The sequence below is a fragment of the Scyliorhinus torazame genome, chromosome 1 (assembly GCF_047496885.1).
Source record: "Scyliorhinus torazame isolate Kashiwa2021f chromosome 1, sScyTor2.1, whole genome shotgun sequence".
NCBI classification, from domain to species: domain Eukaryota; kingdom Metazoa; phylum Chordata; class Chondrichthyes; order Carcharhiniformes; family Scyliorhinidae; genus Scyliorhinus; species Scyliorhinus torazame.
This window is the reverse complement of record NC_092707.1, coordinates 289050937-289069131: the sequence shown is the minus strand read 5'-3', so window position 1 is coordinate 289069131 and position 18195 is coordinate 289050937. Positions and strand designations below refer to the sequence as shown.

At 37.5% G+C, this 18195-nt stretch overlaps 1 protein-coding gene across 5 annotated transcripts in view; it reads left to right on the top strand.

Annotated features, from left to right (window-relative positions):
* Positions 1–18195, top strand: part of ehbp1 (EH domain binding protein 1) — a 569586-nt gene that overhangs the window by 490359 nt on the left and 61032 nt on the right. For all 5 annotated transcript variants that reach the window (XM_072507229.1, XM_072507216.1, XM_072507208.1 and 2 more), the window contains 2 exons: positions 111–220; positions 1183–1306. In XM_072507229.1, the coding sequence (XP_072363330.1) occupies positions 111–220; positions 1183–1306 (234 nt within the window). The remainder of the gene's footprint in view (positions 1–110; positions 221–1182; positions 1307–18195) is intronic.

Sequence of the window (18195 nt, the reverse complement as noted above, 5' to 3'; positions counted from 1 at the left end):
TAACAAGACTGAAATTAACCTCCTCTACATAAATCATCTCCTGTGCTCAAGGTGGAATTGATAATTTTAACCAATTTCTGAACATCTTGCTTTTTTTCTTTAAAAAAAAGAGATGAAAAGGCAGAGATCAATACAGGAAGATGCAAAGAAAGGAAATGAGGAAAGAACGGAAATATGTGAAACAACTCTGAGAAAGCCATCAGAAGATGAAGTACTTAGTGTATGTTTAATTTTTCTCTGGTTTAGTGATTGCTGATTATTTCTTGGCCATATAAAGAAATGCTGTCTTTATTGGTTAAAAAATGAGATGTTCGGTTTTCAGATGTCAATCTCACACATTTTCAATGCAAATCGAAAGGGGTGCACCACTGAATTAGTCTGCAGTGTAGTGATAATTGTCAGATAAAAGATGATTTTTTTTTTCAGACTTGCACAGCCTCAACATCCTTGAGACATTTCCATCAGGGCACTTCCCATAAAGAGATTCCAATATTGATCTACCAGGAGGATTTTAATTATTACAAAAGTAGATACTGCAAGCTTCATTTGGAAGGAAAAGTCACAGGAGACCTGCTAGAATTTCCCAGACAACCCATTTTGTTGGCATGGGTTAATGGGTGTTCAACCTTTCCATTATACAGATCAGCCATGAATTACCAGCTGAATGATGTTTGCATTAATATAATATATATGATAATTTTTTCACTTAATTAATGGAGAAGTTCAGCACAGTGGGAAAATGGGCTGATCATCTGTAAAATTGATTTGTGAGGGAAAATATGATGGACAGGGAGGAGGGAACCTATTGACGGACAGATGCCAAAAAAATTAATGAAAAGGATGGATAATGTATTATCTTAATTCAGGTCTTTTTTTCCCCAAAATCATACCGTGTTCATTCTGGTACATAAAATCCAAAATAAGCCCATAGGCGAGATCAGCAGACATTTACAATAAGAGAAAGCATTTTTAAAATATAAGTTTTTTGCAGCTGAAGAAGAATTCATACTCACATTTAACTTTCTTTTTCTTGGGGTGTCTTATAAAAGTCGGCTGCACTTGAAGCAAAATCTGTAAGCACCAAAATATCTTTTGCGGTATTCCCTAAATTAAGGAAAGCGTATCTTTTAATAATTGTATTATATATTTTGTTTAATGTAGTGATATTTTTCTTGTCAACAGAGAGGGTTCAAAGACACCAGTCAGTATGTTGTCGGAGAATTGGCAGCATTGGAGAATGAGCAGAAGCAAATTGACACGCGGGCCGCAGTGGTGGAGAAGCATCTTCGCTATCTCATGGACACAGGTACGGTGCCCAATTACACTGTAAACAGTTTTGGCAAATTGAGTGTTCACAAACTCTTATAGAGTTTGAAAGTGTGAATCTTTGAAGCCTGAATGTTCAGCAAACTGCCTTGAAAATGAAAGGCTGTGAGTCGCAGCCACCTCTCTGGGCACTGGTGATAAGAGTGCCTTCATGGGAAGTGATAACTCACCCTGATACTGTGTGAGCCAGCACTATTGAACAGTGTGTTCATCCATGCAGAGCTGGAATACATATCCGTGCCTCATTGATATGCTGCAGCAAAATGTGAGATCTCTACTGTTCTACTGATTCAGAGGAAAACAGTTGGCCTGCTGAAGCCAAGCAAGTACTGCATGAAACCATATACGGTGCAAATGGAAGGTTGTGTTGACTAAACAACAATAATTTGAGTGCTGTTATAGATATTCAACAATTATTTTTCACAAGAGTACATCGGAAGAATCCCACGTTATTTTCAGTTTCCTTTACAATAATAGTCTGCCAACAGGATGCTCTGATACACAAGTGTATTACTATATTCGCAAGTTGTATTCTGTAGATACTAGATTAAGATAGTGGTTTTAAAAATGCATGCCATGGTTTTAGACATAATCAAACAACACAACAGAACCTAGCTAAATTCTAGTACAGCCCTTTATCTGGTTAAACATCACTGAAACAGTTAGGTCTGTAAATGCTCATTTTTTGGACACTGCGGAAATCAAAAATGTCAAGATGGAGAGCAGGAATCATATCCATACATGTAGCCAGAAATGTGTCCCACCATATTTGGTGAAGACAAATGAAATGTCATTCGCACATACTTGAAGAAAGCATTAGGCCATTTGCATAAGCAAATAAATCTAACTACTGCTTCAGGTCCACTCTCTGGCATCGGTGCTGGCTGTCAGGTCAAACTATCACAGGCTATATTCAGGGAAACCATCTCTATGATTGCCTGTAATAAACAAAGCAAGTGGTTTCCCTGAGTGCTGAACCAGAAGGAACAGGGGTGATATACTTGACCCCACATTAAAGAAACTGATCACTGATATTTCTTGCCCTACATTTCTAGCCAGCCTCCTCTCCCATACACCCATCGCTTTCTCCAATACAATCAACTCCAAGCACAGTGCCTCAATCTTCCTCTCCCCTATATGCCACAATTTCCTTAGGGCTTCACTGATGGGCTATTGTACTGGCTGCATTACAATGAGATCCAAGCGGCAATATCTGGGGAACTTCAGATCTCACCCTGCCGGCTCAGGATATTCACCCAACCCTGCCTGCCTCATGCACTCAAAAGTGGCTGTTCCTGAATTTTTATTCTTTAAGCACTTTGTGAAACATAAGGGGTTTCTCCGTTAGCCGACGGCAAAATCGGAAAAGGCAATTGGGCGGAGAATCGATTCTGACGTCGAAATCGCGGCAGGTGCCGATTTGACGCCAAATCGCAATGCTCCAGCACCTCAACAGCGGCATCAATGCGTTCCAGAACGCACTTACAGTAGACCCAGTTGCATATCATTAGCGGGCTCGACCCGTATTCTCCAGGCCTCTGCGATTCTCCGCCTCCGATGGGCCGAGTTCCCAACGTTTGGTTCACTTGTGCTTTCACAAATCGTGAAACTGGCGTTGTGGCTGCTGAGGGAGTGAGAGGGGGTACGGACGGTGTCCAACATCGCCATAGTTTGCTGACAGTTCTGCTGCTGCCCGGGGGGCTTCTGCCAGGGCTGGGGGAGTAGTGGGGGGTGGCCAGGTAGTGGACTGTGGGGTTGGGGTGGATGGGCATGGAACACCATTGCCGCAGCCAGCAAAGCAGCCATGCAGATGCGTACGCCGCTAACAGCCCACTTTGAACCTAGGGCCACGGGTTATATAGGTGTCCCCACTGGCCCCAGCCAACCCATCAGCTGAATGGGTGCGCAACCAGTGCCATCGTTGTGGCTGGGATAAGTGTGCGTCGGGAGTGTAATGTACATGTGCGGCTGCAGCTTGTCAGCCTCCCGAGTGTTGATCACAGACGCAGCGAATCCCGCACCTTTTTCATTGGAATCAAATGTGCTCCACGCGGCACCAGTGCTAGCCCCTCAATGGTGGCGAAACAGGTCCCGGTACGGTGCCGGTTTTTTTGTCATAAAAGTCGATGGATTCTGCATTGCTGTCAACACTTAGTCTCAGAAACAGAGAATCCCGCCCAATATCTTTACAGGTGGGAGATTCTTCAAGATTGTTTCCACTGGCGAGTTTTAAGTTATGATTCCTGGGTTGTGTTCTTTTCTAACTAGATGTTGGGGAACAGATTGTAAAGAATGTGACGGATACTTGCTTGAGTGACTATTGACCCCTGAACCTAAATGAATACCTGAGGCAAAACCCATAAATTGTGACAGAGTCCAAATCAAGGCCATGAGAGTGAGTTTGTTATTTTCCTACATGATGCAATAACATAGGTCATCAGTTTATGCTTTTTTATCATGCTTAGTAAATAACTCATGAAGTCCAAGTATTAGTATCAATATTGATCTACAAGAAAACAAACTACCAGTAGCTTATTGTAGTTTATTTTTTGTGTTGTCAATATTATTACAATCCCAGACCGGAACAGTGGCTAGGATACTAGACAGAAACCCTAACATTTGAGTTTATTTTAAGACTGTGCAGAAAGAATGATTCGCTCCAGGAATGATTGCAGGAAAAAATAGGGCTTTGGTATTTCTTTTTTTTTAAATTTTGAGAGCCTAATTCTTTTTTCCAATTAAGAGGCAATTTAGCACGGCCAATCCACCTAACCTGCACGTCTTTGGGTTGTGGGGGTGAAACCCACGCAGACACTGGGAGAATGTGCGAACTCCACACATACAGTGACCCGTGGCCGGGATCAAACCTGGGTCCTCAGTGCCGTAGGCAGCAATGCTAACCACTGTGCCACTGTGCCACCCGGCTTTGGTATTTCTAAAACAAAACTTTATCATGAATACAATATTAAACTTTTAACTTCACACCAAAAATAACAGCTTTCAATATCCCTTAACACAACTATACAATTTCCCATTAAACAACAAGAAAATAAACATGCAGCTCTTAATCCATCTTTAAATTGTGGGGCATAGAGTAATAATTGATTCATAAAACAGATTTGGTTCTGGTTGGAGCCCCTTCAGACTCTGGCTGAATATCTTCAAATAGCTGCTTCATCTAAGTTGTTTCAGCCTCTTCCTTGACTTCAGACAAGACTGCTCTGCTTTGAAATATGATTACTCTTTTTTTCAACTATCCTACCTGGAAAGAATTGTGGACTCCCGAGTCCGGAAGATAAGAACTCAATTCCTCTCTTTCTCAAAGTTTCTCCAAACTCTCTGCATTTCTGAGTTCCACCCAACAATGACCTCCCCTTCCCAAGCTGAAAAACACCTTGGGCAGGTTTCTCCGTCCCACCACGCCAGATTTCTGGTTCAGCACGCCGTTGGGACTCTCCGTTTTGACGGCTGGTCAAGGGGTTTTCCATTTTGGGGCAGCCCCACGTCGTCGGAAAACCCCCGGGCTGCCAGCAAAACGGAGCATCCTGACGGCAGAGATTCAGCCCATTATAATAATAATAATAATCGCTCATTGTCACAAGTAGGCTGCAATAAAGTTACTGTGAAAATCCCCTAGTCGCCACATTCCAGCGCCTGTTCGGAGAGGCCGGTACGGGAATTGACCCGCGCTGCTGGCATTGTTCTGCAAATACAAGCCAGCTGTTTAGCCCATGTTTTCTCTGGGCTGCAAAAACACATTATTAACTCCCCAGAGACCTGCCAGTAGAAGCTGGTTTAGCACAGGTGGGCTAAACAGCTGGCTTGTAAAGCAGAACAAGGCCAGCAGCGCGGGTTCAATTCCCGTACCAGCCTCCCCAAACAGGCGTCGGAATGTGGCGACTGGGGGCTTTTCACAGTAACTTCATTTGAAGCCTACTTGTGACAATAAGCAATTTTCATTTCATTCATCATCAATCCACATTCTTCTGGTCAATTCCATCTGCTATTTACTAGAAGCAAAGCAAAATCAGGTTTAAAAACATGACCACTGCAACCAAACATACTATACTCTCCCAAGCTTTTAACTCTTAACTTGTCCCAATGTTTAGAAGCCAATATTCCGAAAATCCTCCAATCATCACAATATTAATAAGAATATTCTCCCTTAGAACGAACACCCAGAATGTTATGAATCGGCAATTATCTTTGAAGACATTTGGTGGTAGTTCCAAAAGTATAATATTTGCTTGCAATCATAAAATTAATATTTAGCTGAACAATATCATGAGTGAAGTGCAATATCCCGCACAGGACTTACGGGATGGAAATGCTAGTCTTCCCCGTGCTTCTTGCGGAGTACGGAGCGGCTCCCCCACTAGGGGCAGAGTATCTCAATTACCTAATGTATATAAGGTCAGCCAATAAGACATCAACCAGAGAGGAACCCGGTAGGGATCCACCAGGTAATGTATATATCATTTGTGTGAATAACACTTTGTTCTTATTTTACTCAGCGTGGATTCCCCATGTCCTTATTACATGAAAAATAATCAGTGCTTTTAAACAAGCCCTGCTTTATATGCAGCATTTTACAGGCCAATGTAACACCACAAAATAGATAGCTTGCTCGTGCAGCTTCTTGTTGCTACTTCTCCTTCTTATAAAAAAAAACTTGTTTTGTATTCTTACTGAATGGTGTAGAGCATTTAGAAGGAACATACAAAGGGTATGCTATTGCTGTTGTTTTGTATTCTTACTGAATGGAGTAGAACATTTAGAAGGAACATACAAAGGTTGTTCTATTGCTACCTCAGTTCCACCCAGTGCTAAACTGGAAGTGATCCTAGGAACTCCCATGTGAATGCTTCGTATCAAAGCTGTACAGTTTCCACACTAATATTTGCCACCAGCGAGGTAGAAGACAACTGGTGCCTGTAACTGTTGTATTAATATTACAATTGTGGCAAGTTACAAATTCAAAATATTAAAACTAATTGTATTTCTGTGGAGTCTACTAAATAGATTTTTAAAAAAATATTTAGAGTACCCAATTACTTTTTTTTTCCCCAATTAAGGGGCAATTTAGCATGGCCAATCCACCTAACCTGCACATCTTTTTGGGTTGAGGGGGTGAAACCCACGCAGACACGGGGAGAATGTGCAAACTCCACACAGTGACCCAGGGCCGAGATTCGAACCCAGGTCCTCAGCGCAGCAGTCCCAGTGCTAACCACTGTGTCACCGTGCTGTCCTACTAAATAGAATTTTGAGTAACTGAGCATGTATTAAGTCTGATGATTTAAATAATTTACTGTGAAATTATAGTACCGAGTTGCAAAAAATATGATTGTTTAATTTAAAATATACTACTCCTTTAAACATGGTCAACCTATTTTGTGTTTCTACAGGCTATGTTGCATTACATTTAGTGATGCCTAATTCAGTTACAGTTGAATTGTTAGTGTTTTCATGGCACGCACATCTGATCGCTTCAATGTCACAAGCCTCAGGAACTTTGAAGTGACTACCTCTGCCTCTGTTACAGAGAAATAACACTGAGATAGTTGGAAATCTCTCCCCAATCATTTCTGTTGGTTGTTTCTTAATTACTGGCAGGGTGGTGCTATGACAACACCAACTCCATGTTTTGACCAGGTATTCTTCCTACTCCAAAAAGACTTTGCATGCAGTTGCTGGCATTCCCAGCTCTACAATAGCACTAACCTAATTGCCTCCACACCGATGCACTGCAAAATCGTCTGCTGATGAAAAGAATTTTGAAAAACGTGTCCATTGTCCATCACAAAATAGCTTCATTTCTGTGGGTTAGATCTGCACTTCAAATGAATGTCCTGTGTGAAAGATGTGTGTATTTTAAAAGTTAAATGGATCTTTTGGTGGTTCCTGGAATTGAAAGGAATTCTGCTCATGCAAAAAAAACCTGATAGCATCCTCAAAAATTTGAAAACAAATTAAAATTTTATTTTTTGTAGAATTAACAAAATTAGATAGCTGGAGAAAACCAGATTAAAGAGTAAAATATACACAGTTTGTATACAACTTTAAGTTGTCAGTTGTACGTTTTTTGGTTTTACTTAGCAACAAATATTGTTTTAAATCTAGCGGTATCTTCAGAAATGAGTTCTGTAAGTGTATGCAGTTCTTGACATTTTTCATTACAGTGTCCCTCAATGAATTGAAAGTAATTGGGGTGGTTAATTTATTTACATGGAGCAGTTCACAGTGACTTAAATAATAGAGATAATTGAACAAGAATTGTCAAGTGTGTAGTGATATCAGACATATTACAGAAGGGAATGTGCATAAAACTTCATTTCTATGCAGCCATTGTTTATGGTAATTAAGTACACAGATTTATCCCTTGGTTGCCTTCCAAGCTTATGGCAACTGCTATTGTTGTGTTCCATTAATATGTAATCAGGAAATAGTTTAATTTTCTAATCTGCAGTTTGAGAATTCACTTTATAACAACTCTTAATTACTGCAATGCTCTAATAATGCTCATGGTTATGAAAATTTAACCAATTACGTAAGCAGAAACAGCTGCAGGGATTATCATTCCAGAGGTGGTGCTTCCTTAATGAACATGTTATTCCTTCACCAGAGGGAGCTCAGTGTCCTTCAGACTCTCGCCCAGATCTTACACTCACACATACTTATTTTATTCTATGAAAAAATATATTTTGAGGAAAATATTAACTTGAAGATGAATATATGTTTTATTGATTTGTTAATCCTTGTGCCCACAGATTAGGTAAACCTTGTAAATAAAATATCATAAGAATATCTGTTTTCTAAAAGTCCTCAGCTGCAATCCAGGGGAGTCCCCCGCCCCATCTCAGCTCCCACAGTAGTAGCTCCCGGTGACTATCTTCAGATAATAGTCTTCTGTCAACAACCACAGTCGCTGGATTTTGTTTACATTCACATTTTAGAAAATCTCACTTTTAGTACTGCATGTGTTTTAGTCTTCAACCCCCAGTTTGTTGTTTTGCTTTTTTGAGCATAATCCAATTTTATTCTTTTGCTTTGTTTCCTAAATATTTGCATTATAATAGACATATTTAAAAACTTGAACATCCAAACCTTTAACTAGAAAAAGATATTTCCTGCAATTGATCATATACCAGGAGCAGTCCAATGATATCAGCTGGAACATCATGTTGCTCTGAACACCTTTTTAAACCTATATAGAAAATCTCCAATATTCTCAAAATCCAAATTGGCAGTTGTAGCAGATTACAGGTTGATCACACAAATCCTTTGTTTCTCACAGTCTCATTTCAAAAACAAATGATCAAAACTCAGGAGGGGGGGAAGGTACCTGGGTTTGATACATTGGGATCCACCCTTTAACTTTAAAGTCAGAGTTGACACCTTATAAGCATAGTATGAGGAAACCCACTCCTAGTCGAATCTAGGAGACCACACAAGATAAACAAAGAATATTTCAGATATTAACTTTTGAAGCCATACTCTGCATTCTACTATGGTATGCCTAAACCAAGCCATACAATTATGAAATCTTTAAACAACTATCTCTTTGAGATTCCACATTGAAGGTGAAAGAGTAGGTGTTTTTAAACTTGGTTTTTAGCTTTTTAAGTTAAGGAGCAAATGACAGATTCAGATTTAGTAAGTTGCTGGCAGCCAAATGCATACTCCAAGAGCCCTGCTTCAGCACCATAAATTATGGGTATTTTACACCTCAACTTCTGGAAACCCTGGCCTCGGTCTCAAACAATGCTGTCCGAGAGAGTATTCTGTAGGCAAGTCAAGTGATGACATTTTATTACTATGCTTAAATGTTTTTGTGTTTTTCATAAATAATGTTCCATCATTGGATGGTTAAATACCAAAATTGTTAACAATGACAAGTGTGGCTGTATTTTGCTGTGGATTTGTATTCATTTAATTATCCTTACTGTCTGTTTGGTTCAGGTAGGCAAGGCTGACAGTAAACCAGACAGTAATATGTTTGTAACAATTTTTGCTTTGGCATGGTTACCTTTGGCCAAATAACCAACTCATTAAACCAGTTACTGACGTGAGGCCAATAATCACATCATTATTAACTACCTTTGCATGCTTTTGCATATGAATATGTAGTGACGCAGAATCCCACTCCATTTCCCAACTTTACTCCACTTATCCTTCTAGGGGGACACAATTTTGACAAATTTACTGGAGTATATATGAAGTCTTTTTTAAAAAACAAAAGGAAGACTGCTCCTCTTTCTTTGCCATAGTCATTCTTCACGTTATGGTGTCCAGCATGTTATGTTGTCCAACACGTACTGTATTTCCCAGCCTTCTCTCAGTCGAGGTTATATCTAGAGTTGCAAGCAAGAGAAATAAGGGGATTTATATATATATGCAATTGTTTGTAAATGCATTTTGTGAATTATTGCCTGGCACTTGTGGACTCAAGTCAGATTTATAAATACATTTCAATATATATTTACAAATTGTCTCAAACTTTGCAAATACATTGATCAAGGTAGCTTTTAATATTTATTGGTGCAATGATTTTGAAAATGGCAGTTTTAAATAAGCTGACCATTTTGACACTTAATTCTTCAATTATTCCAGCATTAAAATTTATATATCTTGTTTACTATTCCTATTCATTAAGATCTTGGATGACTTGAAATTTTTGTTTTTCTCATAACCCAAGGAAACACTCATTCTCATCCTAGTCTGACTGAAGATTTAAACCAAAGTACGTGAGGTGCATAAAAATGTTCCCTGCTTAGAAATACAAACAGCATAGACAGGCTCTAAGTATATTATCAGGCAAGTTCTTTCAGAAACGTATTGCTAAAGAAGCTTAACATTAATTATTGTAACTTTGGGAAGATTACATCCACACTAGCCTTGTAAGAAGCAGCATACACTTCTTGACCTCAAATGCTACAGCTTTAAGACATAAGAATGGCATTTTACCAACTTTAATGGGATAACCAGTATAATCTTTCAGCAGTAAGGGAAGAAAAAGTGTTCTGAACATAATACCCTCTGAGTTCTGTTGGAAGCTGCAGTGATGTATGTGGTGATCATGCTGCATTTGTCTGCATTTTTGCATTTTTTTAAATTTTCAACAAAATTCTGCTTTTAAAAAAACAACACATTTCTCAGTTTAGCTCTGGCTTGGCAGCTGTAGACACTGTCTTGAAACAGGATCTGCCTTAAGCTTTCTGTAGGCACCATTTTTTTCACTCTTGGCCAGATTCATTACAGTAGGCTGTAGCAATGAAGTTGTGTTTGCCAAATATCATACCTTCGGAAACCCAAGATTTATTGCTATTTCAGAGAGAGCCTCCCCTGTCACAATCCACAAGAGAGGAAAAAGGCCTTGTTACTATCACACATGGTATCTTTAGGCTGGATTGTCAAACACGTTCACTAGCTCGGGAGGTCTTCACTCTGGTAGGATTTGTGGTATCAATTAAGTCTTCCTATGCACTATCATGCCGAGCATTAAACAAATCAATATATCATGAAAATGTAGTTCTTCTTCCAACTTTAATTTGTGGGGTGTCAATTTAGATTCATATTTTTAAAATAAAATATCAGATCACTATCGACAATTCAATGCAGTTTTCAAAATATGGTACAGTGTCAAAATATATGTATGCATGTGTGTATTCTAGTGCCACACCTTTCAACTGTAGTGTTCATTCTGACAATATTTTCTGACGAAGGATGAAAGGTGTGCAAAATTGAATTTAACACAGTTCAAATTCTGAATCAAGTAAAATAATGTAAGAAGGAAAAGTCATCCCATCCCCCAAATGTGTAGCCATCTTAGACATGGTGTCAGGCTTCAAGCATTCTTTAACAATCAGATGAAAAGGGATTTTAGAAGATTAGTGGAAGGGATGCTGAAGGCATTGTCATCAAATTTAGAGATGCACGGCATCTACTAAGTTTTCAGAGTAATTTTAACGTAATAGTTAAAAGAAAGTTTATTCTAATTCTCAAAAATTCTCAGGCATGCAAACTACTGCTATGAAGGTGTTCTTATTATAAAGGAAATATTTTAATGAATCAGTATTTTTAATTGTTACACCGTGAGTAAGCAATTGTGTGTGCCATGTTGTGCCAGCATGTGATCTACCAGATTAACATTCTCAAGAGAAGGTTTCCTAGATCAAAACAGTTTGCTTTGCTTACAGTTCTTTTACCATACTGCCATAAATTTCATTTAGTGAATAGTATAATTTAGAAATTTCTCGTTTATGAAAACTTACCACTGTGAAGAGATTGAAAGTTTGAAAGGGCAAATAATGTCAAAATCAGATATACTAATATTTGTAATCATGTTAGACACTGGTTGATTTTCCCACAGTATTACGGACAAAATAGTGAACATAATCCACTGTTATCCCCTAGATGTTGATATTTTAGATTCTCTACCAATTTATTTTTTTCTTAATCTTCTGTTTTGGCCCAAAACTCTGTTTGCTTTTGTTCTCAATGATGATCCTTTAATGATTCTTTTAGGTTAAATGCTGCAAGATTACAATTTTTATTGTTTAACAACATGTCTTGCTATTAAGGGCTAGATACATACTTTTTTATTTTAATCTTTTTATTAAACCAAACAAGACTTTATTTTCGGTGCTGGAAGGAGCAATCTTCAAAGGCTACGGCTGAAATGATTGCTGCTGAGATAGGGACAATAAGAGTGCATGGTTTGAGGAATGGTCATCAGAGTAAGTACTGCAAAGATGAGTTTAAATGGGAAGCAAGAGTGAGCCAACAAAATGGATTTGAGTGTGTGAAGCAGAAAAACTGGGATTTTTGCTAGGAATTAGTGGCAAGAATGGAAGTTGGGATGTTGCTGAAATCTAAGTTCTCATACAGTGAAATGACTTCTGGAATTTACAATTTGGCTACTTGGCTCTCTTGCATCACTATAGCAATGTATTTGTGCTCTTTGTGCCTGTTTCTGACAGGAGCTTAAGGCTCATGAAGAAGGAATATTTTTTTAAAAATTGAACCTGTGAAAATGGATAAGACCAGCAATAACTTTGTTATTTTCCAGTAATTGTGGATTATCACATAGTAAAGAAAGAACTTGACGTTGCTATTTTTTAAAATCACAGAGTTGTCACAGTCATTAAGCTTTCAGTATGTCTGACACCTTGCATTGACTATATGGAATAAGTTGATTGTTAGTATTCTCCGTGATGCCTCCCACTACCAAAAAGGTTTGAAATGGTTTAACCTCAAACTCTGCAATACACTTTAGAGGAAAAGTACACAGGAGAGATTTCAAGGCTGCAATTTAATCTCAAGTGTTCAGATGACTGCTTTCTCAGCTCTTGCAATTTTGAGGTTATCTAAACACCTTGATGAGATTACTGCCTTATAATCATTCTATATATCCATTATTTTGCATGTAATTCGTTTGTAAGATGCAACTCATCATGTACTTAACCTAATAGATAATTATTCATTTGTTGTATTATATAATTTAAGATTTTTTGTCATTGGCATTTTTAATGTATCTAGTCAAATATTAACCATACCAAAGTCAGAAGAGAATAGTGGCCAATGTGTTTGCAGTGTCCAGGTAAAAACTTGTTCAATTGCAAAGCTGGATATGGTACTTGCTGCTTCTAAATTGGCCTTTTGGGGATTTTTTTTGTTCCCCTAAAAGATTATCACTTAATTGTGTATACTTAGCAAGTCGAAAGAGGGAATGTTGCTGCCTACACGCAACTACATGGCAATTTTTAATTCCGCCAAAAAGACTGTTCTAATGTGGATCTTGAGCTTTGCTACCCCCTCCTTTTTCAGATGCAAATACTGACTAGCAGAACTTGGTTTAAATGCTAATGTTTGAAACATTTCCTGGGTAATATAATGCTTGGTAAATTTGTTACACTACAGATCCTGGAGAGGTAGCAGTCAATAGCTAATGGGAGAGGTGGGGGAAATTATGCAAAGAAAATTGGGACTGTCAACAGACATTGGCATTTCTTTTGTGGAAACTTCTCCTGGTGTTTTCTGACTTGAGACCAGTAGTGTTTGCTGAAGTTGTAACTCAGTGAGTATCAGCGGGTACATTTTATTTTACTTTGAGATTTGGAACCTGTGGAAACATGAAAGTGACAGTTTTGAATACTTACCACCAAGTCTTCACATTATTAGTCTGTATTTCAGTGTACTTTTAAACATTTATCGAAAGGTTGTTAAAATTCTAATCCAGAAAATTGGAATTCTTAGCATCATCAAGTTTACCTTTTGTGGCTTATCATTGATTCCTTTGAATTAAATTACAATGATCCACTTTGACTAATCTAATAACATAGCCCTCATCTTTTGTTAAAATGTTTTCCAAATGGTACATGAGACGAGTGAATTGTTGAAACCGCACGCTATAAGATTCTGGCAATTTTTCTGTGAAATAACATTTACAGAATGTTTAAAATATGCACTTTGTGACTCACTGTCACAAGGGCTAACAGAAACTTTGTAGTATTGAATTGTAACTATATGCAAATTTATTTACATGGGAATAAGGGTTTCAAGTCCTTAAAATGGCAAGTAAGTTGAAGACAAGGGCCAACAAATAAATGAAAATTTGCCTAAATCCATCAAATAATAGTGGTAGTGTTAGGGCTATCCATGGTACTGAGCTAAACAGGGGGATTACTCCTGGGTTTTGCATCAGTTGTTTTCAGCTGGGTGGCCCCACTTGTCAAGACCCCGTTTACAGGAGAACATTCACATGGCACAGCAAGAAAAGAAGTGCATTTTAATGCCATCAAAGCTCAAAAATCATTCATTAATTTATTCTTACTCCTTGATTGTTGATCATTTCTGAAACATCTGGCCCCTTAAGTCTATAGAGTCCAAGTGCAAGTAGAACAAGAGCATGCACCTTAACGTAACTGGTCTGAGCTGTAATAATGTATAACACTCAGGATATCTATTTCCATACTTTCTTAGGTGGCCGCTACTAAATTTAATAACCTGTTGCGGCTTTCAATTTCTGAGGTGAGATGTTATTGAGAGTGATGAGTTTTATTTAGTTTTCAATAACTTGGGTACAGTAACATTTGAGAACAAGTGACGTTTCAAATGCTGGCAGCCTAGCAAAGATGAAAATCCTTTTAAACAGCTTGTGAAATGTAACTTTGAAACGGCTCTTTGAGAATGAGCAGATTATGGCTTGCCTGGTGACTCCTTCCAGCTCCCTGGGCAATGAGCTGTTGACATTCTTGCAGGTCATCATCCAAGACAGGAGGGCAACTGCAGGGATTTAGCAGATAAATTCATCCAACAAGACCTTTATTCATTTCACTACTATTTTGAAAGGTTTTTTTGCATGATAGCAACATCAGTAATGTCATTTTGTTTATCAAAAGAAGCCCCATTTGAGATTTGAATGGTCAGCGCAGCAACTCCTCATTGTTGTTCTTTATGGCTGTCTGGTTATTGAATGCATAGAGTTTAGATTAAAACACTCATTTATGTTCTTGAAAAATGTTATGGAATTTAAAGAATGTTTTGTTTCTTAAACCGCTCCAGTCAAAGGATGATTGCGGGTGAAATCAATATATAATAGATTTGATCAATACTTTTGCTATTTATCAATCTTCTGTTTCTCTTAAAGATTTTCAATTTACAAAAAGAAAATCAGAATTGTTTGCCATTTAAAATAGGCTTTAATGCAGATGTCGCTGTAAACAGAAACTTGTTTAAAGTTTAACAGAGAAGAGACACCCATAGACTGTTCAGGAAAAGCTTCCCATAATGCAGTGTGTAAACCAGAGCTAACAAACACCCTGCTGGGTTGAAAACCCCAAAAGACAAAGACACAATGAAATAGAGAGCTTACCACCGGCAGCTTTCAAAACGGCAAACTAGGCAAACTATACATCTCGGCCGCTCCAATTTTGTCAGAATGCTAATGAGCCAGCTCTGATCTTTACTCGGCTTCCCGTGTTTTCTACATCTTCAAGGACCACATGGCGCTAGCAAAATAAAGACAACTAAATGAGAATTTCGAACACTTTTTGTGTTCAGTCCTAGTGCTTTTCAGTTGACTTGCTCATTGAATATTCTGAACTAAAAAGGCTGCAACAGGGGGTTTAGCTATGAACTTTTTAACTGGGTAAAATTTATACAAAAGTAAATTAGTGTGACAGCGAAAATATGAGAAAAATTTCTGATTAATTTCCACTTCATAATATCAATGACATCTTTGGTTCCACTTATAGTTCTCCTACAAGGGAAGCTGATAAAGAGTGAATGAAGCTTGTGTTCTTCACAGTGAATGTTTAGTGGTTTTTTAATAGCAATGTACTATATAAAGGCACCAGGAAGTACTCCGCATTAGCAATTGAGATCAGTAGTTAATAGGATGATGTCTTTTAGCTTTTGTCACAAGATTATTAGGAAGGATGGGTTTTCTGTCTCATCATTCCATGCTTTTAAGGGCCTGTTGAACATAAGTGCTAAAATACAGGTTTCTCAGTACTGTTTTCTGTGTATAGTAAAAGCCTTTTACAGTTTTACCAGGTGATTTTGTCATTGATCTCTCATCTGCTTCTCTTGCTGTATTAATTACTTGAAGGGTTCTGCTTTTCATAAGACCCTTGATAATGTACCTAGATACAAAGTAGAAGCAGGCCTCAGCATTCACCATTACTTGTCAACATTTGTATAATGACATTAGACTTTTATCAGTTTTATTCTCTCTTTGTTTGACTATTAGGTGATCAAATGTTAATGTTCAGTAAACTGTAATTGGATTGAAATTATTATTCTGCAGTAAAATGACAGAGTGATATAACATGTTGATTTGATTGGGGTAATGTTTTGATGTTACTGGTAAAAGGCAGTAATTTTTTTACATGCTCACAAGTTTTAAGATTCTTTTCACAACTGGTAACTGGAAAGAAAGGAGAAATAAATAAAAGTGTTTGCCATGTTTTCTTTCAACTTTACAATTTAATTGCTTGACTCAGCAACAGCAAAAGGGGAAACTACATATTGTAATTTTATTGTCATACCATTTCCTTTGTTTTGCTTTCAATTTTACTTTTATTGGTAGTTTTCAATACAATTCACTGAAAGATAATAGGCAATATATCAAAGAGATTGTTGTTAGTACCATGGCAACAATAGTGTTGAAGTACCAAGTAGACAGTATTACATATCGGAGAGAAACAAGTTGGGCAGCTGCATTCAAAGTACTGAGGTCAGAATAATTTCAGGTTTTGTCCAGATTATCTTTTAAGAGTGTTTGAATAAATAGAAGCATGGGACCATCTTATTCAGTATTCTAGTAATCATTCCTGTTCACTCAGAGAGATGTTTTTCCAAGGTAAGCAAAATTGTTAATATTCGTACAAGTACACTGAGCTTTCCTGTTGTTGACTGAAACATCATTGATAGCACAAGATTCTTGTTCCATTTTTGTTATGGTAAATCTCCATCTGAAAAAGAGCGACAAAAAGAGATTTATAATACTTGACAACATGTGAAGTGAAATTAAATTAGCACTATTTTCTAAATCTCTCATAGCCAACATTTATTTGTTCTAGCTGATGTTATTAGTTGAATCCCTCCATATGCAAAGGGAAATGATATTTGCTGAGGAGAATTGCATACTCATCGTAATAGATATTGTAAAATAAAAATGTGACTGGCTGTAGTTAGTTTTCTGTAACGACACAATTCTCTATGATACACATTTTGAGGGGCTGAAGTAAAGAATCTTGGAAGTTGTCTGGATTTTATTTCCACACATTGCATGTCTAGCCAAGGAAAATTAAACCAGAAAAAATGGGTTATTCTCGTTTTTTTAAACGCCAACAGTACTAGTTTTAAACAACAAAAGCAGTGTGCTTTCATATCTAATCTTGAGATTAGGTATTGTGACAGAAGCTAAACTGCCTTTTTATGGTGCCAGAATACAACCTTTTTTCTCCCTAACAAGACTGGTCTACCACCATAGCCCACTCTACGTAATTAAATCAATCCTTTGTAGTTGCCATTTTCTCCTCTAGTGACAGTGCTAGATCTGATTATATGCTTCATGCATATTCAAAGTGTGATGCTGACAGCTCTTTAATGAGCTCTTACTTAATCAGTAGGAACAATGTCCATCTTGTTCTTTTTTCCCTTGGACATTAGAGGTAGAAACAATCGAGCAGAAATGAAACATAAGGCATTCATCTACAAAATATTGTTCTTTTAAAAGTATATAAGCCAGCTAAGTTACATTCTGCTCCATAAAATACTGATCGACAAATTGGATTAATACTATTGGATTAAATAGCAAATGGTTAGAGATGAAATGAGAAGCCCTTGTTTTGATCAGACATTAATAATTTGTGTAATTTGATAAATCTGTCTAGGTCTTCAATTGGAGTTATTAATAACAGGATTAATTTATCTCTGGTGTTAGTTACTTTCTGTAAGCCTTTTTATTTTGAAACAAAGTCTTAAATGAGTATATCAATTTCTAAACTGAAAAATAATTAATTATTTTTGAAAAGGATCCTGCATGATTGTTTTGGTAAATTTTATTTTGATACGTCTTTGCACAAACAACTTTCCATCAGTATTATATAAAAAGAGCAATTTTAAAAATGCCTTGTCATGGATTCAGAGCAGTTTCTGTTTTTGTACATGTTAATTTGAAACTATAAACCTGCAGTATTCAAAATGACAAGTCTTTTTACCTCAATCACTATTGTTTCTTCTGTTGTTGCTCCTACGGATTTGTACCTATTGTAACCATTATATAAATGGTATGGGTTTGCCTTGCCTGCATATGGCTATAGTTGCTGCTGGGTAGATGTAACATGTGCATTTAACTTC